The 25488-nt window shown below is 45.2% G+C and overlaps 1 protein-coding gene across 1 annotated transcript in view; it reads left to right on the top strand.

Annotated features, from left to right (window-relative positions):
• The window catches only part of Pdpn (podoplanin), a 31562-nt gene extending 7493 nt beyond the window's left edge, over nucleotides 1-24069 (top strand). Inside the window, exons 2-6 of the mRNA XM_005409891.2 lie at nucleotides 11345-11481; nucleotides 15730-15859; nucleotides 20119-20157; nucleotides 20679-20790; nucleotides 22441-24069. Of these exons, the coding sequence (XP_005409948.1) occupies nucleotides 11345-11481; nucleotides 15730-15859; nucleotides 20119-20157; nucleotides 20679-20785 (413 nt within the window). The 3' untranslated portion in view covers nucleotides 20786-20790; nucleotides 22441-24069. The remainder of the gene's footprint in view (nucleotides 1-11344; nucleotides 11482-15729; nucleotides 15860-20118; nucleotides 20158-20678; nucleotides 20791-22440) is intronic.
• The last annotated feature ends 1419 nt before the right edge of the window (nucleotides 24070-25488 follow it).

Genomic DNA, 25488 nt, shown 5'->3' with positions numbered 1-25488 from the left:
GGACCCTTTGAACTGAACAATAGCCCCAGACATTTCTTTTTTTTTTTTTCTGGTACTGGGAATCAAACTCACGACCTCACACTTGCCAGGCAGGCGCTGTGCCACTGAGCTAAATCCTCAGCCCAGCCCCAGACATTTCTTTGTCTTTTCATTTTGAGACAGAATCTGGCTAAGTTTCCCCAGCTAGGCTCAAATTTGTGATTCTCCTGCCTCAGCCTCCCAAGTAGCTGCGACTACAGGCCTGCACCACTACACCTAACTATACATAGTCTTGATTAGTGTAGCACTGCAGTAAGTTTTGAAATCATGAAAGGTGGGGTCTTTAATAAAGATTCCTTTGATTGTTCTCATCACTTTATTTTCATTATTTGTAAATCTCTTGCCCCTTCGAGAAGAGAGCACTTAAAAGATCACAAGGAGACCGGGGACATTGCTCAGAGGCAGAGCACAGAAGCCCTAGGTTCCATGCAGAGCACCACAAAAACAAACAAAACAAAACAGCTAATAAGGGCATAGTCAGCATTGGCAGGAAGGCTAGGGAGGAGAGCATCATCCAAGCCTTTGGGGAGGAAGAACAAGAAGGCAGATGTTCTGTACCAGGTAGGTAGGCGTTTATGTGCTGTATTAGGTACAGCGAGTTTGGGGTTAGCCGCGAGCCATCCAGGTGGCTGTGTCTTACGATTAGGCAGGAGGTTGGATACACTAACAGAGCATTGGAGGTGAGTCCCGGGGGTGAAGTTTGCTGCCTGAATCTTTCCCGCATATCTGAAGAAAGAAAGCAAGGAGCAGTCAGGAGAAATCCTCTTGGCCAGTGACAGCTGTTTTTAAGAATCTACCAAGGCGTACTTAAAGTTCCCAAAGCAGGCTTAGGATCAAGGCCGAGGGCAGCGAGTGGACAAACAGCCACATTCTGCACATTCCTGCAGGCCTCGTCCTCCTGGGCTCACAGCTGGGCCGTCTGCGCTGCCAGGTAGATGGCGAGGTCAGATCCAAAGGGCTTCTTCAAGCTTGCAAAATCAGAGCCTGCTCAGTTGGCCGCTGAGGGGACCAGAAGCTCAGATTCTCATAGTTTCTGGGCAGACAGTAAGTGCTTCCCAATGCCCCCACCACCCCAGCAAGGCTGTGTTCTAGGATGGTGACCCTCAGACAGGTTTCTGCCAGTCCTCCCCAGAAGAAAGTGGGTTTTCATACACCAGTCTGGCCACCGTGGAGCTCCAGAGAGGCGTGATTCCAGTTCGCAAAACTGTGAACTCATTTCCTCTTTTTTGGAGAACGAGCCACTCTCAGCCAAGAGCTCAGCATTTTGCCTAGTTGAGTAATCAATCAACAGCCTCGAGGAAGACCAGCAACGCTTATGCTGGGGTGAGAGTAAGTTGATTCACTTCCGTGGGCCCTGAGAGTATAAATATCCTCATCCATCTGTTTATCCTGCCAGCCAGCGGAGAGCATGCCTGTGGCTGGTTATAGCACAAGGGCGTGGTGCCCAAAGGAAACTACAGGCTCTGGTGGGGAGAAAAAAGCAATAAAGAGCAAAGTTGTCACCGTGTCCCATGCTGCCTCAGCTGAGATGCTTTCTTCCAGCTCCTTGAGAGGGCTTTAAAGGACAGGAATCTACCTGGATGGGTAGGTTAGGAGGGGCATGTATGGCGCTAGAAGACGAACTTGCAGATGCCTTCAGTCGCCTAACCTCAGGCTTCTGCAGATGCCACAGAGCAGCCTTGGTCTACCAGAAGGAGCACAGAAGCCTGTGAGTGGAAGCCAGGGAAGAGTAAGCAACACACATAAGGCTTTGGGGCCAGATAGATGCTGATTGTTGTTTTGCCACTTGCTTGCCGCTTGGGCATTTTGCCTCTAACCCTCAGCATCCTCATCCGAAAAATGAGGACCATGGTGAATTGCAAGCTCCATTAGGCCAGAATAGGGTACCATGTGTTGCATATTCTCCCACAAACTAATTGACAAGTGGCCATTACTAAAAGCTCCGCCAGGGGGCTGTTGTGGGGAAGAAATGCTAAATTTGTGAAGGGTGCACAGGAGACATAAATTCCTTCCCCTGCAAAGCGGAGAGAAAGGATGGGTAGGGAGGCCTGATATTATGTCTTATGGAATTCGTCCTGCCTTTTCTACCTGCCCGGTGACTTCCTGTGACTTCTTGGGATTGAAATGTAATGGAGTCATGAATAGTCACTGGCTCCCTTTTTCCTTTCTTCTTTTTTTATTGGTGCTGGGGATCAAGCCCAGGACCTGTGATGCTCAGCACACCCGCCACCCCTGAGCTACCCTCTCTGCCCCCACTTGTCATCTTTTATTGCCCATGTGCAGCTGCAGAAGCTTTCTAAATGCTGTCTGTAACTTGGAAGGTGACTCAGGCGCCATCCCACCCAGAGCCAGGGAAAACTATAGGGCGCTGGGCGTAACTGCCCCCCGCAACTGCGGGGATATTGCTCTGGACCTTAATGTGTCAAATTTCCCCAGAAGAGCCAGTCACATTTGTCTGATCTCAGCTTTGATGGGCTTTCCTTAAATGTTACGGACCAGGCACACATTCCAGATGTCCGCAGTGTGTCGTGAAGTCCCATCGCTTTGTGGGACTCAGCCTGCGCGGGTTGACGGGACCCGTCACAGCCAGTGGGCACATTGCTGCTCACTAGAAATCCAACAGCAGGGCAGCAGAGTTCATGCTCACAGGTGAATGATTCCTCCGTGCCATCAGTTTCATTAGGGGAAGACATTTGCCTGCTCTGGGAGGAAGCCAGGCCAGTGGGCAGTGGCGGGAAAGTTCTAATCCAAAGAATAATTCCGGGGAAATTCTCTAGTTGGCTCTAAATGTATTTGCACAGTCACTCAACAAATGTCTGCTACCTATGTACCAAGGCCCCAGACACTGGCAGTCAGGAACAGTGTGGGCTCTAGGTGGCACTATGCACACCTGGAGGGGAACTCTGAGTGCATTTCAGCGGTGCTCACGGTGGCAGGGCCAAGCCTTCTTAGAAGCTGCCTGGATCCATGAAGAACAGCTCAGGTTTTTCCAAACATTTGATCCAGGAAGCAGTTTACCAGAATGCGTGGCAGGGCTGTGGGAAAAAGCAAAACCTTGGCCACATCAGTGATCACGCAGACCACCCACACCCAGCGACTCCCCGGTTGAGGGTGCACACCTTTGGACTGGGGGATGGCTTTCTGTGTGCAGAGCTTTGAGGCTTCAAAAGTTCGTGACAGCATCAACAGTCCAAAGAAAGGCTCAGGACAAGATCTGAAGCTGGGTTAGCCTCAGCGGTGGGGTCTGAAGAAGGGAAATAGAGGTAAAATTCTGACACTTTCCACCTGATTGCAAAACCCACCGCTTGGTAACTAAGAGGAGCACCGGCAAACAGCCAAGCTGGGGACACATTTGAACTCAGATGAGAGGCTATACAGAAACTTGAGTCCCTCCGAGGCCACAGTGGTTAGCCAGTTCGCGGGACACTAAAAATTTTGGTGAGTGGAGCCATTCTACACCTCGAGATGTTTATTTTCAGGGTTCTGGACCCACTTTTAAGCCATGATGGAAAAAGAAGATGCAAAAGCTTAAGTCTGGGCAAAGGGACTGCAATAGGTGTTTTTATTTTCCTAATACTGACGTCTCTTTCCAAGCACGACTTTCTCTCACAGGTCATAGGGAGTCATTTTCCTGCAGTTTCTCCTGTAGGGAGGAACCAGAACTTCCTAGGGTATCATTTTAACAAAAATCACTTGACTTTTCTCAGCGGCCACAGAAACTGTTCCAAGCCCTTTTAGTCACCTGCTTCAAAAGCCTGCTTGTGTGCATGCGGACACCAGAGCAGCCTGTGACACCAGAGAACCGAACAGCATAAAAGCCTGGTCCATGTGCAGCAGGTTTCCCGTGAGGACCCTGAGGGCGGCTGAGCTTGGGACGTTTTTATTTTTAAAATTAACTTTCCTATTTCCATATAAAATGCTTTAGAAACTGCTTCTGGAGTTGTCCAATTCTACAGCTGCCAGTCAGCGGAAATCAGAATGGAAGGAACTTCTCCCCAACATGGAGGTGATCAGAGGCCAGGAGCTGTTGATCTAAACTTTAGCTAGAGGACTTTGTTTTTCCAGTACTGAGCATTGAACCCACTGAGTTACATTGCAAAGCATTTTTTTTTTTTTTTTTGAGACAAGGTCTCACTTAGTCACTAAGTTACCCATGCTGGGCTTGAACCTGCAATCCTCTTGCCTCAGCCTCCCAGAGGGCTGAGATTACAGGGGTGCCTAGACAACTCTCAAGAATCTCCTGATCTGAACATAGAGAAGATCATGGCTCAGACTGAAAGAGGGGAGGCAAGAATTCAAAGAAGAATTCTTCCCAGAATTCTTTGGCAAAAAATTCTTCTTAAAAGCGTGCTCTACTGTGTGTACAGTACACAGTAGAACGGGCTCCTAAGAATCCAAAGAGTGCTTCCCAGCTGTCACCTGCCAGGTTCTTTCCCTCCCTGCTGCCACAAGCACCACCTACTCTCACCTGGGCGGCACAAAGAGTCTACGAGGTCTCATTATTTCGGTCTGACCCTGCTGACTTCCTCCACATGATACTCAGCGTGCCCTTACTCTGAGGGACTCAGATGAAGTTCCTCCCCTACCCAGCATCTCTGACTTCCGTTCCTGTTCAATGAAGTCAAAACCCTTTCCTTTTTTTGGTACTAGGAATTGAACTCAGGACCTTGCGCTTGCCAGGCAGCTGCTTATGCCACTGAGCTATATCCCCGGCCCAAAGCCCCTTGCTTGTATAGCTCTAGCAACTGGCCCTCTACAACCTCCAGACTCACCACACCCATCACCCACTGTTTACCCAGTGCAGCGGCCTGGGCGCCTTCTGAGCTTTGGGGCTGGTGAGCACTAGCTCTTTGCCCCATTCATCAACTTACCCAGAGCCTGCTGTGTGAGATACATGGCGCTTTTTGAGCTGGCAGTCCTGTGGGACCATTCTGCAGGACAGACACTGAGTGAACCCAGGTTGTGGGAGGTGCTAAGACCTCGGGGCTGTGAGAGTGGAAGGGGACAGGGAGCAGAGACCCCACGGGGACAACAGAGCTCCATGTTAATGTTTTCCTTTGCTTACGGTGAGCCGCACCCCAGCCCACAGATCTCAAGTTCCTGAGAACAGAGGTTGCCCTGCTGCTTGGGTCTGCAGTGCTCAGGATGTCTCCTAGCACGTAGCAGGTGCTCACTAAACGTTTGGAAAATACACTCAAGCGCTGGGTGTTGGAGGCAAAGAGGTGGACTCGGACTCTGGTGTTTTTCTTGCTTGCTCTGCTGGGGGTGGAACCCAGGGCCTTGCACATCAAGGAGCAGCACCCCCAGTGCCAGGGCTCCAGGCTTGATCTTGGCTACTGACTTCCCTTGCTGGGCCAAGAGGACAGCTGCCACTGGACAAGGACATTCTCTGTGGCAAATCACTCCTCCTTCTCATCCGCCACTTCAGACAGTTTGAATTCTTCCAGAGTCTTCCTAGAAGGGGATCCATTTGAGGAAGTCGAGTCAGTGATCACTAAAAGGGACTGGAAGATGCTAGCAAGGTGGGATTTCCTGGGAGGTGTGAGCTGCTGAAGGAAGCTGCCTCTTCTGACAAGTAGGAATATCATCTATGGAGGATGAGGAAGAGGAAGGCTGTTAGAGCCCAGGGCGGCAGCCCCAGGCTTTTTGGCCCAAAACTGCCAGAAGAGCACAAGTCAGAGGAGCAGAGGACCTCTTGGCCCTGGGTCATGGAGCCCGTGGTCCACAGTCAGAGCACCTGGCTGCCTATGAGGTGACCAAGGTGGACGTGGCACGTCATTTCACTTACGACCTTGGTAAAGAGAACATTTTTCTGTGCGGCACCATAGGGCACGCCCGTAATCTCAGTACTATGGGAGGCTGAGGCAGGAGGACTGAAAGTTCAAGCCCAGCCTGGATGACTTAGCAAGACTCTATCTCAAAATAAAAATAAGAAAGGGCTGGGTATGTAGTTCAGTGTGAAGGCCCTGAGTTCAGTCCCTAGTACCACTGAGGGAGGGAAGGAGGGAGGGAGGGAAGGAGGGAGGAAGGGACGGAGAGAGGTGAGATGCATATTGAAACAGCAAGGGGAACTTTTCAAAGGCTTTGGTAACAAGGGGCATCATGATACAGGAAGGATCAGATTCAATTCTGAGCACAGCGACAAACCAAGGAGCAGAAAAGGGGGTGAGTGGGTCAGTGGGTGGGAAGTGACTATACGGAGGCCCCCAGTGGGGGGCTGCCGCTAAAGTAGCCTAAGGAGTCTTCCAAAGTTTGCGAGGGCCTGGGTAGCAGGCAGGACGCAGAACTTGCTCAGACGCGGGGGGTTGAGGGAGGAGTGAGGGGAAGGGGGCTGTCCCTCAACTCACTCTGCAGGGCTCCTGCCAAGGCTCCCCGCCACAGGGATAGACACAGGAGCGTATGGAGAAGCGGGCTAGAGAAGCCTGACCAAGGTTGATCCAGAGAAGAGAGTCTCTGTTGACCTCAGTCTCCTTGTCTGTTAAGTGGGGATGACAACGCCATACAATCCACCCACAGGGCTGTTTGTGTAAGAAAGTCGGCCAGATGGTACGGTGTAAACCCTACGTTGGCCACCAAACGTGTGGGAGAGAGCCTGGGAGTTACACCTTCTGTGCGAATTTGAACTTAAATACTGCAGAGCCAGGACTCGGGAAGACCCGGCTGCTCCTCCTCCTCACTCGGTGCTGTTCAGTTCTTGCTGAGTCCTCACACTGACTTGACCCGCAGCAGGCAGCTGATGGGAGGAGGAGGAAGGGGGGGTTGGCTCGAGGGAGAACACAGACTCAGGGATTGAGGTGCATGTGCAAGGGGCACGGCTAACGGAGCTGAGCCTTGTGCTGAGAAGCCTGTCCTACAACGGTGACCTAGTCTGTGGAAGATTGTCACAGTGTTTTGAAGCAGTGGAGAAAAGAGGATTGCCTCGGAGAATATTAAACTTGGGCAGGGCCTCAAATATCAAATGACAGCCATGTACCGCTGGACAACAGGGACTTGCTCCGATAAACACATTGTCAGGCGATTTGGAATTTCGCAGGTGTACTTCCCGCAAAGCTAGGTGGTACAGGGTCACCCCTAGACACCATCTCTCTTTTTTCTCCGGTACTGGGGCTCAAACCCAGGGCCTTTGCAGTGAGCTGCATCCCTAGCCCTTCTTATTGAGACAGGGTCTCACTAAATAGCGCAAGCTGAACATAAACTTTCGATCCTCCTGCCTCAGCCTCCTGAGTGCTAGGATTAGAGGCGTGCACTACCACACTCAGCTTGATGCAATCAAGAGGCACAGTGGGCACCAGACGTGTGAGGCTGCTGCTGCTGGTGTAACAGGGCACATTTCTTACAGAAGGCTTTTTTTTTTTTTAACTAAGTAGGAGTATGCTATAAAATAATGATACAGAGTGTAGTAAATACATAAACCAGTAACACAGTCGTTTATTATCACAAAGTGTTATATACTTCAAATAATTGTATGGCTGTACTTTGATCTGGCGGGCAGTGCATAGGTTTGCATACGCCAGCCTCACCACAAGCATGTGAGGAATGTGTGGCACTCTGACTTTATGATAGCTCCGGTATCACCGGTTGATAAGGGTTTCAGCTCCATTATAAACTTACAGGGCCCTGGTTGTCCTCTACTGAGACCTTCAATGGAGCATGCCCATGTAGTCCTATTTTACATAGGATTGTAACACAAACACAAGACAAATAGAAATATTAAATGTAAGAACAAAAAACCACAAGGAAAACATGGGCGAATGTTTACACAATCTGGAAAAAAGGTGGCTTGAACGTAGCATCAAGGATAGAAAATAAACAATATATTTTATTACCGACAGAGCATGCTCTCTGTGAAACAGATGCACATGTCAACAGGCAAAAACACAACCTCAGCATCAGATCCAAAGAAGGTATTCTTAAGCTATGAAAACAGCTAGCAAACTACAAAGAAGATGGACTATCACAAGAGAAAAATGGTCACAAAGGCAGACATTCCTAATAGCCAGATTGAAACACTCTCCACCACTAATCTAAGCAATCCAAATAAAACCAAAGGATTAGCTGAGTGTGGTGGTGCATGCCTGTAATCCCAGCACTCAAGAGGCTGAGGCAGAAGGATCGCTATGAGTACACGCCAGCCTGGGCTACAGAGTGCGTCCAGGCCAGCCTGAACTGCGTAGTAAGACCCTGTCTCCAAAAATAAAAAATAAAAATCAAGGATTAAACACATCTTCAAAAAATTTTTATTGAGAATTTGAGGCCAATATTTCATAACTATAATAATACCCTGGTATAACATTGGATCTTAAATTCTAAAATATTACCAAAAACATCATCCAATAAATGTGTGTAAATGTGAATAATTTCTTTAGAGACATTAGACTTTAATGTGAAGATAAAAATCATTCCTATTTAGCTCTTTCATACAAATAAATATTGCTGAAGTTCTTTATTTTTCAAATTAAGACCCTTAAGGTGAAATTCATTTGTCAAATTATCCACTAGGTAGTATAAATTCTAGCCTCGCTTTTTATAGAATAATCACAAAATGTTTCAAAGAAAAGGAAAATAGGTTTCTGATAAATGTGGAAACTTCCATCCATTCAAACCCCCATGCTGAAGGAGGCCAAGGTGGAGCCTGGGTGAGCCAGAATTCAGGGCTTCAGAACTCCTGGGGTGTCCATAATTGTGGGTCTTCATTTAGCAGTTGAATAAGTAGTGTGTGTGTGTGTGTGTGTGTGTGTGTGTGTGTGCTTGCACACACGTACATGCATCCCTGTATTTGTGCATGCTTGTGTGTGTATCTTAGGACACGTCAGCTTGAAGATAGCTCTATGTGCTTTGCATTTCATGAGTCAAGGGAAAAGAGGCTCAAACGCTGACTGGAGACTAAACAGCTGACCTTCTAGGAGCTCTTCACGAAACGCTTGGCCAAAATAGTAAGATGGACAATTGAGGATCTCTTGTTAAAGATCAACTTTCCCATGGAGCGAAAGAAAGGCAGAGAAGCGGGACAAAAGACGTGCATCTTAATCCTGACTGTCATTCATAAAACACCCTTTGTCTATTCAGAGCGATTTCAGGACTTGGCTCTATGGGCCAAGAGTAGAAAAGAACAAGAAGGGATTTTTATCACATTACACTTTCAATGAACTGAGCTTTCTATGAAAGAATTCAAACCCACTTCATTCAGAACTTTTTTTTTTTTTAAACAAGGAATTGTTTCAAGTTAGAGATGCCTCCTAGGAAGTGTTTTTGCTGAATGACTCTAGAAAACGTTCTTTTTTTAAATTGGTGATTTGTTAACTGAGTTGAAACCAGGGAGGAGGAAAAGAAAATAAGGTGTTCAGTTTTTTTCATAAAGATTACTTGCCTGGCTAAAAGATATTTTCCCTTGAGCTCAATAAATACACTAAACATATGCCTACTCCACAGGGTCATAAATCCTTGTGTGACCGTTCTCTGCCCTTCCCCCACGACAACAGTTGACCAGAAGGGCGGGCAAGCCATTTGCATGCACTGAGTGAGTCTCATTTCAAGCCTTCCCAAGATTAAAAAAAAAAAAGGAATGCATATGCTTACCCAAAGCTATTGATCCAGCTACTGGATAAGGATTCCAGATGCTAAGGGAAGCTCATGAAACAAGCAAGCTTCCTCTGGAGGCCTCGTCCCTCCAGGCATCAGCAGAAAAGTTATGATCAAATATTTATTAGCGGTGCCTCTGGCTGAGCTGTCTAAGCAGAGGGAAAATAAGGCATCTCAGGCAAAGGCTGGATTGCTAATTGAGCGCTGCTTAGATACAGACGCATCTGCTCTTTAATTACCCAAAGAGGTCTCCAAGCACCCCTCCCTCCTGCTCCTGGGATGCAGATGCCTATTTATTTTGCAACTGTATGTAGTCATGGAATTTCCAGAGCCATTTGGGTCTGCAAAAGAAACCCACGGCCAGTGAGTCAGAATGCTAACTCATGCGTTATTATCTGGTAAAGGATTATCTGGTAAAGTAGGAGATGAGGCTGGGCACAGTCATGAGTAGTTTGGGTCACTGCAGGTGGGAAATGACACTGGTTCTTTGCTCTCTCCTTGTCTTAGTCAATTTTCTGTTCCTGTAACCAGATACTGAAGACTGGGACATTTATACATTGATGTCTATTTGGCTTATGGTTCTGGAGGCCAGGAAGTCCAGGACCATGGCACCATATCCGCTGAAGGCCATCTGGCTGTGTCCCAACATGGCAGAGGACATCACATGGCAAGACCCAGCAAATGTCTCAGTTCAAATCTCCCTTCCTCTTCTTACTAAGCCACTTAGTCAGTCCCATCATGGGGCCCCACCCCGATGACTTCATCTAATCCTAAGAACTTCCCCAAGTCCCCACCTTCAAATACCTTCCACACAGGAATTTGCAGTTTAGATTTTCAACACATGAAATCTGGAGGAACACATTTAAAACTACCACTCTCCCATGATGGAGTTCACACTGATATCCCTTGCCACCAGTCCCTTGCTCCACCGGAAACCTCTCTCATTGGCATCACCCAATCACTCACCTAAGTTTTAGTGCAGAAAAGCCAGAGCTAGGGGTAGTGACATCTCATGTAGTTCTCAGAAAGAGAATTCTAATGGGTATCTTGGACTTATTTCTTGCATATATTTCTGAACCCTTAATAACAGTAATCTCAGCTGTGAAATAACAAGCCAAACTGCATCTGTGTGGTCTGTAGTCAGAGCCACTGGTTCTAAACATCCGAGAGGGAGCAGTCTCAACATTAAGTGGAGAAAAAGCTTTATGTAGTTATTTTTTTTAAAGTGAACCCAGAGCCTTGGTTTTAAAATAATAGAAACTCTACTTTGGGACCTTATGATTTAGTAGGTTTTCATGCAGCCTAGAATCGGGCTGGATTTCTAGAGGCCAAGAATTTTCCAAGAAGTTCTTGAGGCCTAAATGCTATCAACCTGAATGCATTCATTCATCCTATGAAACAGCTCCAGGAGGAATCAGGTTCTCTCTTGACCAGCCAAGGTGTGGGCACCCCTTGCAGACCGTGTCTGGGGTCCTGGGAGGGCTGGGCTGGCAGCTGCACTGTTTGTGTTTCCATTTTCCTGTGCCGTGCAGAGAGGACAACCCGGCCCTGATTTGTGCCAGGTGTTGCAAGGACAATCACTTGCTTTCTGGTGCTGTAGTAAGCCAGAAAATACTAAATAGAATCCCCCCAAACAGTGGCTAGGAAAACAATCTGATTGTAGCTGTCCAGTTAAACCTGCCCACACAGTTTCCACCCTAAGCCTCGACTCGTCTTTTTTCTTTAGCTATCATTGCTGGGCTAGAAGATCACACCACAACTCCGAGTGTAGAGATTGGCACGGTGAACCCAGGTAAAGAGGACCACATACCAACCACGAGTGGTTCTCAAGCGCCTCAGCCGTCTCCTAGCCTGACGACTCAGGTGAGTATCCCGGCAAGAGAAGGATTATTTACTCCAAAGACTTGCGATCACACATAAGCATGGAAGGTATATTATGTTCATATTGTAAAACCAGCATGAGCCACCATGCAAAGGAACAGTTGCGTGGCTCATAACAAAAGCGGTTTCCTGATTTCATCTGGTGAGCAGGACGATCTTAGATGATGCCAGAATCAAAGAGCAGGACTTCTCAAACTAGTAAGGAACCGGGTCTTTAAATTTCTAATCTGCGGCATGGGTTTTAATACAATAAAAAGTCTCTTCATGTTATGATGATGTGGTTGCTCTAAGTTCTATATGTATTTTGATTAGAGTGGTATCAGTCATGGACCACACTCATAAAAACCATGTGGAACCTAAACCAGACACGTTTCCTCACCCAGTGAATTGTTACTGATGTATGACTTAAGTGGCTGCTATAGGCTAGGAACTATTACTTAATAGGTGAAAAATGGATGCCCAGGTGCAAGGAGGGAGGAGGGAGGTGAGCCACACCCTTGGTCCTTTGGAGATTCATAATTCCTTGGTAATGAACACAGGCTCCTGCTTGCCTTCTGCACTTCTCTCTGCATTGCTTTATCTACTTCAGCCCTGTGGGCCTTTCTACCCTTAACACACCAAGCTTGATCCGTCTTATGTTTCCTTTTTCTCTACCCAGAACTCTCCTCACACTCCCTTGGCTGACTTTCACGATTGTCAAAATCAATGTTATCTCAAAGAGATTTAATTGAAATAATCCCGTCCCCAATCTCAGGAGTTATTCTTCAGCCCTGGGGTCTACAAACCACCCAATTATTTTTATAAACTTTTCCTGGAACCCAGCAATGGAGATTTGGTGGGAAAGTATGTGGTAGCATTTGTACTGTAAGAGCAGAATTGAATTAGCTACAGCCTGCAGAGCTGAAAATATCTACCTTTGTTGCCTTTTGTGAAAAAGTTTGTCCAGTGTAGTTATTTTCTTCACCACATTTAAAAATTACTTTCTGAGCTGGGTCCAGTGGTATATGCCTATAATTCCAGCAACTTAGGAGGCTGAGGCAGGAGGATTGCAAGTTCAAGGCCATCATGGGCAACTTGATGAGACTATACCTCAAAATATAAAACAGAAAGGGCTGTGGATGTAGCTCATGAGTAGAGCATCCTTTGGTTCAATCTCCTGTACCTGAGTTCAGTCCTCACTACTGCAAAACAAAACAAAATAAAACATTACCTCTGTATTTGTTTACATGCTGTATTTTCTTCTTTTTTGTGTGTACTCATGTGTATAGCAGCACAATTTGTCATAGCTAAATCTTGAAAACAACCAAAATGCCCATCAACTGAAGAATGAATAAAAAGATGTGGTATGTTTATACAATGGAGTACTACTCAGCTATAAAGAAAGATAAACTCCAGGCTTTTATAGGTGAATGGATGCAACTAGAGACCGTACTCATAAGTGAAATAAATCAGACTCGCATGTGTAAACATCATATTGTCTCCCTGGTGTAAGAAGCTGAAAGAGTAAATAAGATCCAAAAGATACAACAGATACTGTGAAAGGGAAAGAAACTGCTCAAAAGGAAAGAACAACTGGGAAGGGGGAAAGGAGAAAAGAAAGAAAGAAGGGAAAAAAAAAAAAATATATATATACATACATACACACAAGGTAGCTAATTGTACTGCTAATTTCTATTTGTTCATTGAAAGGAACAGTTAAATGTTTGTATTGTTGGATCAGTTTTGTATGCCCATATCTGGTAATCTGAGCAACTACACCATATGACCCAGCTATTGCCCTTCTGAGTATTTTTCCAGAAGAATTGAAGACATCATACATGCTGTATTTTCATACCCTCCCACCCAGCTCCGTCTGTAAGCTTCAGGAGGTTATTACTCATATTCCAAGGGCTTGAAACGACCCCAGGCCCATAGAAAATACTCAGTGGCATATTTTTTATGTGGCAAAAATCACAGAAATAAAACTTACCATTGTAACAGTTTATAAGTACACATTTCAGTAAAGTATATTCACATTGTTAAACTGATCTTTGGAATTTTTAGACCTTGTAAAATTGAAATTTTGCACATATTAAATAATGGCCCCTTGTTCTTCTTTTCCATTGGCTTGGTAACTGCCCTTCTACTTTACCTTACCAGTGGAATCTTACAGAATTCGTCCTTTTGCGATTGGCTTGTTTCACGCAGCCTAATGGCCTCAAGGTCCGCGTGCTGTTGCCTGTGTCCGGCGTCCCCTCCTCCTTGAGGCTGGATCCTGTTCCACCGGATGTGGGCACCACCTTTTATTTACCCATGCAGCCATCCAAGCCCATTTGGGTGTCTTCTTCCACCTCGTGGCAATTATTCGTGTGGGGTTTTCATCCGAAAGTGGGATTGCCTGATCATAATACAGTTTTATTTTTATTATTTTGAAGAGCTGTCATTCTGTCCATAGCAGCTACACCATTTTACATTCCCATGAGCAGTGTACAAGGATTCCAGTGTCCTTCTGCAGTAATTGATGTTTCCTGGGGTATTTTGATAGTAGCCATTGTACTAGAGGCGGGGCATTAGCTCCTGTGGTTCTGATTTGCATTTCTCTGGTTAGTGACCCTGAGTGTCCTGTCACACGCTGATTGGCCATTTGTGTGTCTTTTTCTTCTTTTTTTTTTTTTTTTTATCTTTTTGAGATGGGTTTCTACTATGCAGTTCCGGTGGGCCTTGAACTCACTTTTGTAGCCCTGGCTGGCCTCAAACACACAGAGATCCTCCTGCCTCAGCCCCCTGAGTGCTGGGATGACAGGCATACACCACTACACCCGGCTGGGTGTCTTCTTTAGGGAGATGTCATTTCTTTTTTGTGTGTGTGTGTTTTTTTGTGTGTGTGTGTTTTTTTTTGTGTGTGTATTTTTCCATTATCGGGAATCGAACTCACAACTGTGTGTTTTTTTTGTGTGTGTTTTTTTCTGGTACAGGGAATCGAACTCACAACCTTGTGCTTGCCAGGCAGGCACTGTACCACTGAGCTAAATCCCAAGCCCCAGGGAGATGTCATTTTCAAGTCCTTTGCCCACTTCATCATTGAGTTATCTGAGTTTTTGTTGCTCAGTTGTAGGAGTTCTTTACACACATACCAGATACCTGATTCCAAATGTCTTCTCCGATCCTGTAGGTTGCCTTTCTGTTCTGTTGCTTGTGTCCTTTGACGTACACAAGCCTTTAAGTTTGATGCGGTCCCATTTCTTTTTGCTTTTGTCACATGTGCTCACAAGCTTGTTTGTTAAATCTTACCTTGGCATGAACTTTGGAGTGACAGAACCAATTCTTTAGAATCTTCAAAGTGCTTGATATCTTCTAGTGTGCTGATGAGGACACTAACACCTGGCAGCCTTCTGAAAAACACAGCTGGAGAGAAAGGTCCTGACTTCTCCCTACACACCCCAACCTCCAGGGAGAGAGGAGAGGCGGGCGAGGCGCTGAAGGTTAAATCTAGCTTCATCACCATTAGCCAGTGACTTAGTCAGTCATGCGCATGTAATGACGTCTCCATAGAAACCCGGAAGGACAGGGTTCAGAGAGCTTCAGGGTAGCTGAACTCATGAAAGTTCCCGGATTCCTGGTTTATGCCCTCAGCGAGGGCACAGAAGCTCTGCACCCCTTCCACGTGACCTCACGCTATGCATCGCTTCACCTGCATCTGGTAATGTCCTCTGTAATAAACCCGTAAACGTTAAAAAACCAGACCCATCCACAAGTCCTGCTCTGTCGCAGATGGCTGTGAGCTGGGACGCACTATCAGATCTCCCTAAGCCTCGTTCCTACAGTGGGACTAACAGTAGGATCGACTTCATGAATGAGAAAACATGCAAAGGGCTGTCAGGAGGTGAGCGCTCAGCAAGGCTGGCTGCTGCTCATGGAGGGAGCCAAGTAAGCGCGATACATTTATCTGCCAAAGACATGTTAGAGGGGAACAATGCTTTCACGTTCAAGGTAGAGAAGGGACGAAAGCCCACTGATCTGGTGTTTCTGCAAGTGCCAGGAAGTCAGCATGCCAGATGCTGGAATGCATTTCTAGGGTGACCTCAATTCCTTCCCATGTCCCCCCTTGTTGTTGGTTTTCTTGTTTCTCCTTTGAACTGTTGCCATCACATTTGTATAATTATGCTACTTTGAGTCAATTGTTAGGGCAGAGGGTAACCTTTAAAACACGTGGCTTCATTTCTTCTTCTGCCTCATTTACATCTCTGCTAGGTGCCAGCAAGTGCAGAACGTACAACAAGCATTGGTGTTGAGGATGTGTCAACCCCAGGAATCCCAACCCACAGTCCCCCAAAAAGCCAGACAACCACAACCTCACCTATGGTGACCAGCACCTCATCAGGTAAAAAGCCCGGACATCTCAACAAGGGTTGATCTATGACTGCAAAATCTATGTATTCCCGAAGTTCATGAACAAATATAATAGTAAAGAATAAAGTGGAATGAAGAGTGAATTCTCAACCATATGGTGGGTTCCAAGTTTGATGTTTGAGTTGCTAAATCAAATCCAGTTTTGGGGGGAATGCTGGAAATAATCTCTCTACTTTCTTGGTAACTAGTGCTAATGTTACACTTATCTACAAGGATAAGTAGCCACTGAGGTTTTTTGGCTGGCCCTACATTGAGGACTTTGTGTTGATACCCAATAGCATGAAACTCGGCTGATATATGTGTCTTTTTTTTATCTTTTTGAGACAGGGTCTCACAATGCAGTTCAGGCTGGCCTTGAGCTCACTTTGTAGCCCAGACTGGTCTCAAACTCACAATGATCCTGCTGCCTCAGCCTCCTGAGTGCTGGGATTACAGGCATGCACCACCACAACTGGCCCTTTTTTTTTTTTTTGGTACCAGGAATCAAACTTATGACCTTGCACTTGCCAGGCAAGCGCTATGCCACTGAGCTGTACCCCCAGCCCCCATAAGCCTTAATAGACTCCACACTACTATTTACCATCTTACAGTAAGTTCGTGCTTGTATACATGGGACAAGATTCTAAACCATACTTACCAGGATTTGGGGTTGTATTTGTGATCTAGAGTTAGCACCTGCAGTGAGCAAAGAATCAAGAGGAGAAGCTATCAACAACAAGAAAAGAATTACCAATATAAGTGATAATTGTAGTGCATTTCAAAATTTTAGAGAGTGACTCATTTTTAACATGAGATAGTAGCTAATTAGCAGCAGAAAATAAATTCTTTCAGGTTAAGTATTTTTTCTATAATACCAAAAATCCCCATGATACTCCCTCAAACAAAAAAATTCTCAGTTACCTGGATAATACTCATTCCTCTCCATTCTTATTCCCTGCCCCACATGTTACAAAAAGTGTGACTTAGGACACACTTCATGCTTCACTATGCCAAGATGTTTCACATATGAGTTAAATTGTTATTACAGCTGGGCCTCAGTTACTTGGTTACTATGGAGACTGGGGGAGGAGGATCTTAAATTCAAGGTCAGCCTGGGCCACTTAGCAAGACCCTCTCTCAAAATAAAAAATAAAAAGGGGTAGGAGTGTTGCTCAGGTTAGAGTTCAACTCATAATACTTAAAAATAAAAAGGCATTCCAAGCACTTGATGTTTAAGAGAGTAATTTTTTTTTAGGGCCACAGATGTCCACTTTCCCCATGAAATGCTCAAGTGTGATGATCACACATGATGCATGCTCTTAATCACAGACAGTGTAATAAGGAGGGAGCGTGCAGTACAGGACTAATAAGCTCTGAGTCACTGACAGATCTTCTACAAACTTACTTAATTTTCAGTAATCCATTTTGTAACTGACCGTGCCTTTGACAGTGACAGTGGTGTATTTTGACCCCAGAATCAGTAGCCACCAAGTTAAGACATGAGAAACAAATGGTTGACCTAGCTCTGCTGAGAATTGGCTTTGAGGAATGACTTCTTTTTTTCTTTTTTGTCTTTTTGAGACAGGGTCTCACTATGCAGCTCAGGCTGGCCTTGAGCTCACTTTATAGCCCAGGTTGGTCTTGAACTTGCGGCGATCCTGCTGCCTCAGCCTCCCAAGTGCTGGGATTACAGGTGTGCACCACCATGCCCAACTCAAGAGTGACATTATAAAAGTTGATTTAATGACACTGTTGCTCTAAGGCCCAACAATGGGCCCAAGGCCCAAAGGCCCAAACCCAGCAGTCTCCCCACCGCTTTCTGTGGTGGGGTTCTACCATCCAGTTGTGCTCCATATAAGTGTTCATTTGATCAATGTAGGGAGAGCTGGATTCGGGGCCCACACGCTGGGACCATTTGAAAAGGCATCTTTCTTAGGGAGAGTTGTGGTACAGAGGAATAGCTTATTTCAAACCCAACCACTAGAAAAAGTAAGCATCTTTTTAAAGATGGTCAGCTAGTGTGTTGAGAAAAACCAACCCCAAACTCAACCTTAGACTGTTTCTCCTCCTCACAGCACAAATCACATCTGATGTGAGACAGAGGAGGAGTCCCCCACCCCAACACCAAGCAAGTAGGCAATTCTGCGGTGGGCACCAGCTGGGTATACTCTAATCCAGCTGGATTCCTGTTGTATCAGGCTGGTGTCGGATCCCATAACCAAGGACTCAGCGTCCAAACCTTCAGAGGCCAATTTTGAACCCCAGGAAGTTCTATTTGTACTTCAGACCAATCAGCTACAAATCAGGGTTCCCACACCACTTCTCTGGGTTCAGTTAATTTGAAGAGTGGTTCCAAGAGCTCAGGGCAACACCTCTGCCTGTTTATTATAAAGACCATTACACTGATACCAATGAAGAAACAGACAGGGCAAGGTACTGAGGAAGAGGTATAGTTTCCATGCTCCTCCGGGAGCCTTCCTATGTCCAGCCTTAGGGAAGTTCCCTGAACCCTTCATTGCACAGGCAACTGTATCGAAATGTGACGAGACAGAAGCATGTAATTTAATGCAAATATACTGACTGGGAGAAGACAGCAGGGCCTGCCTGTTCAAATTCTTGGCAGAATTCTTCAATTGCTTCTGTGCAGCAGTCCTTCCTCCCGGCATGGGGCAGGGCCCCTCTGCAATCGTATGCCTGGGATGGGGAGGGGAGAGGGCAGAGAATTTCTTTATGGCCACCTTGGCAAAAGAAGGGCAGGGAAAGCTTAGAGTTTCTGTGGACCACTTTGGAGAAAAGAAATTCTACTTTCAGTGGCCTCCCTTGGAAGGGAGTTATGAGCCGGAAACTGAAGGAAAACAAACAAACAAAAAACAAACAAAAATAAATTCATAGCCAGTTTTGCTTTTAATTAGGACATAGCCAGTTTTGCTTTTAATTAGGAAAGGTGTTGAATATCTAAGGATATTTTTAAGTGTGAACTAAGATTCTCTCCAGTTTCTCATTGAATCAAGGCATCTTGTTTTCTCTATCTGTCAACTAGCTAAACAGCCACTACTGAGTGTTAAGGACTCAGCCTGCTAAGAAGTTAGCAGAAGAAACAAAAACCATTTCTATTTGAAATTAGGAACTGTGTAGAATTACATAAAAGAAACTCACTATGCAGAATAGTCACATGGCAACTATTAACTGCACAGAAATCCTAAAGTGCCTAAAGCATCAACACCCAGGGTGTGTTCTCTCCTCAGATTTAACTGAGCATACTGCCACCCTGTGAAGTCTGGATTTCGATACCACCAAAGCAGAGAATACATAGCATGATGTGAATCACAGTTCTGCTACCTCTTTCCTACCTAGAGTATTGCTTTCTTTCTTCTTTTTTTTTTTTTCTTTGGTACTGGGAATCAAACTCACAACCTTCCGCTTGCAGGTCAGGGGCTGTGACCCGCTGAGCTATATCCCCAGCAAGTATTGCTTTCAAAGTGAAAAACAGATCTCATCACCATTTGTAAGCTTTTCATGATCTTGGTCTTGGACTACGGTTACCCAGCTCTGAATTCTTTTGCTACCATAATTTTGGACACTTTCTGAACATTTATTTCACATCTCTGGTTTACTATACAAAAATACTATGAAGCCATAGATGTGTTTGTAAATTTAATAATAGTTACAAAGACAGTAGTATCCTGTCAGAGCTTGCTTAACCAACCTACACCCAATTTATTTAAGAAATTATCCTTTTTGCATATTGTCTTGGTTACTCTTCTCGTTGCTGAGACAAAATACCCAATTCCCAAAATGAAGGAAGGAAAGGTTTATTTAACTTGAAGTTTGTGGAGGTTTCAGTGCATACTTGGCTGGCTCAAAGGCAGAGAGGCACATGGCAGAGGGCAACTGTTCATGGCAGCAGAAGATAGCAAAAGCAACAAGAGCGAAAAGGGAGGAGGGGCAGGGAGCAAGGCTCTTTCCCTCCCTTATATCGTACACAAACTATCTGCCCCAGGGCGGTTGTAGCACTCACACCCATAATCCCAGCATGGGATCATGGATCAATCATAAACTCTAGAAGCCTGCACCCATGACTGCATAAGTCTTTGGGGGGGACATCCAGACACAAACCATAACAGATATATTTTACTATTATCCATTCAGAGTAAATTCACCCTTTACCTATTGTTATACTATTAAATTTATTAAATCCTAATAATTATTAAATTTATTAAATCCTAATAATTCTGTGTCATCTCTTCACAGTGAATGTGACTAAATCAACACAGACAGCCGTTCATAAAGGTAGGCAAGATTTTGGTATTAATGTATTCCTATGGGGGTAGAAAAGAAAATCTTCTGAACCTAATCTTTGAGCTAAATTACATTCTTTCTTGGGTTTCTTCCAATCTCAATCTGTCTCTGTCTCTGTCCCTCTCTCTATGTCTGTGTGTCTCCTCCTCTCCCCTTCTCTCTCTCCTTCTTTCTCTCTCTCCTTCTCTCTCTCTCCCTCTCTCTCTCTCTCTCTCTCCTCTTGCCTTATGAAAAGGGAATTCCCTGCATTTGAATAGAAGCAGGCTGGGGGAGGTAGCTCAGTGGTAAAGCACTTGCCTAGCATGCACAAGACCCTGTCCTAATGCCTCAGCACTGCAAAAAATAAAATAAGTAAAATAAAATAAAAAACTAGCTGGTGCTTCTCTACTGGTGAGCTAAATTCCAACAGATGTGACATATTTGCTATGTGCAGTAGACAGTGCCGTTATTTTGGTGACATGCAGTATGTGTTTCCTAACTAAGTCTCAATGCTTTTATTCCCTCCCATTCAGATGGCTTATCAGCATCGACCCTGGCTGGAATTGTCTTCGGGGTCTTAATCGCCTTGGGCTTACTCTGTGGCATCCTCTTTATATTTGTGCGGAACATGTCCAAATGATTTTTGTAAGTAAATCCACCTCCATAGCCAGGGATGGTGGCACACACTGTAATCCTAGCACTCTGGAAGGCAGTTCACGCTCAGTCTGGGCAACTTAGCAAGATCCTCTCACAAAATTAAAAAATAAAAGAAAGGCTAAGAATGTAACTCAGTGCAAAGGCCCTAGGTTCAGTCCCCAGTATAAAAAAAAAGAAGAAAAAAGACCTACATGTTGCATGAAGGAAGGCAATCACACCCCAAACTCAAAACTGTGTTTTTTTGTTTTTTTTTAAAATAAGTTTATTGGTATAATTTAGATATCCATAGTGATCACATTCATCATAGGAAAGTTGTACCTGTACATGATATAACTTAATTCTTCTTTGTCCCCCTTTCACCTCCCCTCCTTTCAATCTCTCTTCCCCTCCTTATTTCCAAAACTGTTTTCATTTTATCCTTCTTTCCTCATTTTTTCTTTTCCCTTCCTTCCCCACCCCCACTCTCTAGTTTCCTTTTCCTTTTGAAAAATGTCTTCCTATTTCACAATTTCTATTATACATTTTGGTTTTCATTTACACTTTCAGTTTTTCACACCAGAGAGACAATTCCATATTTACACATGTGTATTTGATTTATTTTACTTAAGAGTATGGTCCCAAGGTCCATCCATTCAGCTATAAATGTCTCAGGTTTATCCTGCTTTATGGCTGAGTAGTACTCCATTGTATAAAAACCAAACTCAAAATTTTGAACTAGTAGAAGCTTTTATATAAAGTCCACGATCAACAGCCTGTTGCCTCCAGAAATACTATATCCAAAGTTTTTCCACAAGAACTTAGGCCTTGGGACTGGGGATTTAGCTCAGCGGCGCAGCGCCTGCCTGGCAAGCGCGAGGTCATGAGTTCAATTCCTGGTACCAGAAAAAAACCAAAAAAAAAAAAGAACTTAGGCCTTAAAAGTGCCCCGTCTCCCCCCATAAATAAATAAATAAATACATGCCAAAGATAGCTGTTAAATTGACTTCTACTGAGATCTGACTAAATCTGATCTCTTTTCTTGATTCTCCAACTAACCAAATGTAGAAGAAAACCCGAAGAAGTTTTAATTTGATGCCTAATTCCCCTACCTCTGGCCATCAGAAGTGAGTAGTTTCTGGAAAAACCCCTGTCCCAGAGCCAACCCTGCATTCCAGTGAGGAATTCCCTGGTGATGGACGAATCTCTTTTATCAGCTCTCTCCTTCCACCCCTGCCCCACACGCTCCACACACGTGACCATCATATATGGTACCCCACCCTCGAGGGTGGATGAGAGAAAGGAATACGTTCCTCTTAGTAAACTTCCTCATGGATTCAGAATATTCAAATTCACGTTCAGAGGAAAACACTTTCTCAAGATGGAGAGGAAGGGAAAGGACAGATGATATACAGCCAGGGAATCAAGGGACACAGTTGAGACATAGCTGCAGATAGAAGGTGTTTGTCAGTGCCGGGAAATCTAACTTTGGCAATGTGAGGACCAGGGGCAGAGGAGGCATTTGAGGTGGGGGTGGGGGGGAAAGGCAGAGTGTCCCGGAACAGGAAGACTTAGAGAAAAGGACAGGGAAGACGGTGACTCATGGGGCTGCTTGTCACAATGCCAGTAAGAAGCAGTAGTTCCCTTTCTTTGTTTCCACAGGTCCTAAGAGTCAGAGGATCATGCCCTCTGCCCACATGTTTGGAAAAAGAGTTTGTGGCTTCCCCTACTCCCTGTCCCCAAGCTCGTGGGAGAAGATGACCCGTGGACCACTCATGCACCCACTCAAAAATCCATGGCGATTCCCCCACTTGCCAAATACAGCAGAAGGAAAGATAATTCACACGACTTGGCTCCTCTGAGCACCTGCCTTTTGAAGAAATTTTTAAATATAAATTTGAGAGTTGACAATTTAAACACAAAGCACATGGAAAAGGAGACAAAATTATAAACTGATTGTCACCAAGACAATAGCATTCAATCGATGTTAGTGACTGTGCTCTCATCTCACTCGTGTCTTCGTTCTGTTTTTGTTCAAATGCAGTGGAATCTGGAAATGTTTATATCCATGGAGACCTTGGTCCCGAGCTCCCGCCAGACGTTTTGCAATTGCCAATCTGTTGAAATGTACACACTCCAGTCTAGTTTGGTCTGGTTTTTAAAGCCTGATTGGGTATGAGCAACATCTAAGCTTGGATTATATATGATAAACAACTGCTTTTAGGGGATCCAGATAAATTTTATGCATTTTAGGTCACAAACAGGAAGTCTGTCCTTTGAGGAAGGTACTTTGATTCTGGCTAAAGGTTACTGAGCAACTCTGGGCCCCGTGATGACAGAATGACTCAAAAGATGTGTTCCTGCCTGCCCGCTCCGCTTCCCCCAACTGTTGGCAGCCAAAGCTAAGCAGCAGCTTTTCTCACTCCCGTGCCACACAAATCTACCAGGTTGACCCTTTTGTCTTGGAGTACAGAGATCACGGCCCCACATGCCTAGGAAGTTGATGGATGCCCCATGGTACTAGAAAGTCAACTGTTCTACAAACCAAGAACCCAGCTTGATCCCCAGGCAGAAAGAAAAAAGCAGTTGGATTTAAAGACACAATTTAAAATAAAAGATGTTCTCAGTGTTTACTACATCCTGAGCCTTTCACTGGGATCATGTTGGAAAGAGCAAAATAAAGCAGCGCAAGGGGCCCGGTCTATCCCAGCACAATGCAGCCTAGTGTTTCTTTTCCCATAGACACACTGGCTTCTTTTTCTTACACAGAATGTTTTTATGTGGACCAGATGCTCTGTCACAGTCGGGGTTGTGCAATCCTGATATCCTCTAAACTCAAGAGTTCATAAAACAGGAAAAAGTAAACGATCGGTCGGAAGCACAGCCCACCCATCCTCCTTTCCCCACCCCTGTTTTTTTTTTTTTTTTGGCAGTAATTCGTGGATGTTATTTTAAACAGTGCATCCAGTGGGTTCTCCAAATCCAGCTGCCCCACCAGGTTCCACACTTGAATCAGCTGGGTGAGAGAAGTGAGTTAAAGGGGCCGAGTGACTTTAAGTAGCTTTTCCTTTCATCAGACAGATTCCTGCACGGGAGTTAGGAGTAATGGCCCCGTTGCTTCTCTGTCCTTTCTCTGCACCTCTCACTGTGAAAGGTAACAGTCCCGGCCCGAATCATACACTGGACTTGGAGCCTGCTGGGGCGGGGTTGTGGGTTTCTTGGTCACATTTTGTTGGTGCTCAACGCAGTGTAGACATATTTTCAAATAAAACAGGTGATTGTGTACAAGAATGGGTTGGATGTTTGGTTGGCAATCTCCACTGAGTCTGAGTCATCGATAGAGGAAAAAGTGAGGTTCTACCTGCCACCTAGGTCTCTGACAAAGAAGAAGGGCAAAGGCCAGAGAAAGAGACAGGGTGGAAAATGAGTGGTAACCTAGTGACATTTTTTTGCCCTCTCTGGTCCCAAAGGGTTGGCATGTTTTGCCTGCATTACAGAGAAAAGCCAAGTGGGGGAGCAATTTCATCTTGCCACTTTGCTAACTTGACTTCAGCGACGTAGGGCTTAGCTATCCAAGAAGAGGAGGGGAGAAACCCTGGGGGGAATCCGACTGCCCATAGGCCTGAGCAGCAGCTCCTCGCTCCAGAACCCTGTTGCAGGGATGTCTCAGCCTTTCTTGCCCATCCTGCCCCTGCCTAGCTGGGGAAGGAGGACCCTGAGGGCTGCCATGTGCTCCACCCCACCCCCACAGCAGTATGGGGGCTTTTATTGTCAAGGTCTGGGTTCCCTTGGGCAACACTGTCCCCACTTGTAAAGGTTATGTCTGAGAGAAGTTATCATCTTTCATCCCTCTGAAGACATTATCTTTTGTGGGAAATGCTTAAGACTAGAAGCGTTCAGATTTCACACTGCTGTTCAGATTTTGGGATATTTATAAGAGTTCACTGGTTGAGCATCTCTAATCTAAAAACCCAAAATACAATCCAAAACTGAGCATCCTACCGGCTCTCAAAGAGTCCTGAATTTTGGAGAATTTCAGATTTAAGGATTTTTAGACTAGGGATGCTCAGCCTTATATGAGGTTTTGTTACAGCTGCAAGAACTTCTTTATCCTTCTTAAGAACTTCCTTGAGATTGGTCAGAAAAGCTTCCTATTCTAGCAGAAAACTGGCCATGCCTACCTAGTCCCACCACCTGGGAGGGAAGGGGTCCTCTGCTATGTCAAGTACGAATTTCCATTCCATTCTAATCCACGTCACCCCAGGAAATGACCAGGAGCTGACAGAGCTGCCGAGGGTAATTCCAAAAACAGGGAGATGACTCTATCCATGCCGCCATCGGGGACATCTGTGGAGCAGGCAGTGCTGAACCTGTTTGCACTCCATTAAAGCCTTAACCTTTGTCTCCTTTCAGCCAGAGAACAAATTGAAAATCAGGGCTTAGTTCTGCTTCGTGCACCCCTTCCTCAGATCAGCTTTAAAGGACAAGGAAAGAGGAAGCAACTTCATCCTTTGCTGACGCCATCTTTATTTTAGTTTGGATTTGTCTAGTCTTTCAAGGCATAGAGATGTTTGTGACAAATTCATGCATGGAGAATGACACAGGTCTTGAAGTTAAGCTTTCTGTTTTACTCATCAAACAGCCAGTGAGAAATGAGGGAAGAATTTCCCTAAACTGTAGCTGAGTCTTAACACACTGCTAGAAATACAG

The sequence above is a fragment of the Chinchilla lanigera genome, unplaced genomic scaffold (genome assembly GCF_000276665.1).
Source record: "Chinchilla lanigera isolate Chin_1 unplaced genomic scaffold, ChiLan1.0 scaffold00126, whole genome shotgun sequence".
NCBI lineage: Eukaryota > Metazoa > Chordata > Mammalia > Rodentia > Chinchillidae > Chinchilla > Chinchilla lanigera.
This window is presented reverse-complemented; position numbering and strand designations above follow the sequence as displayed.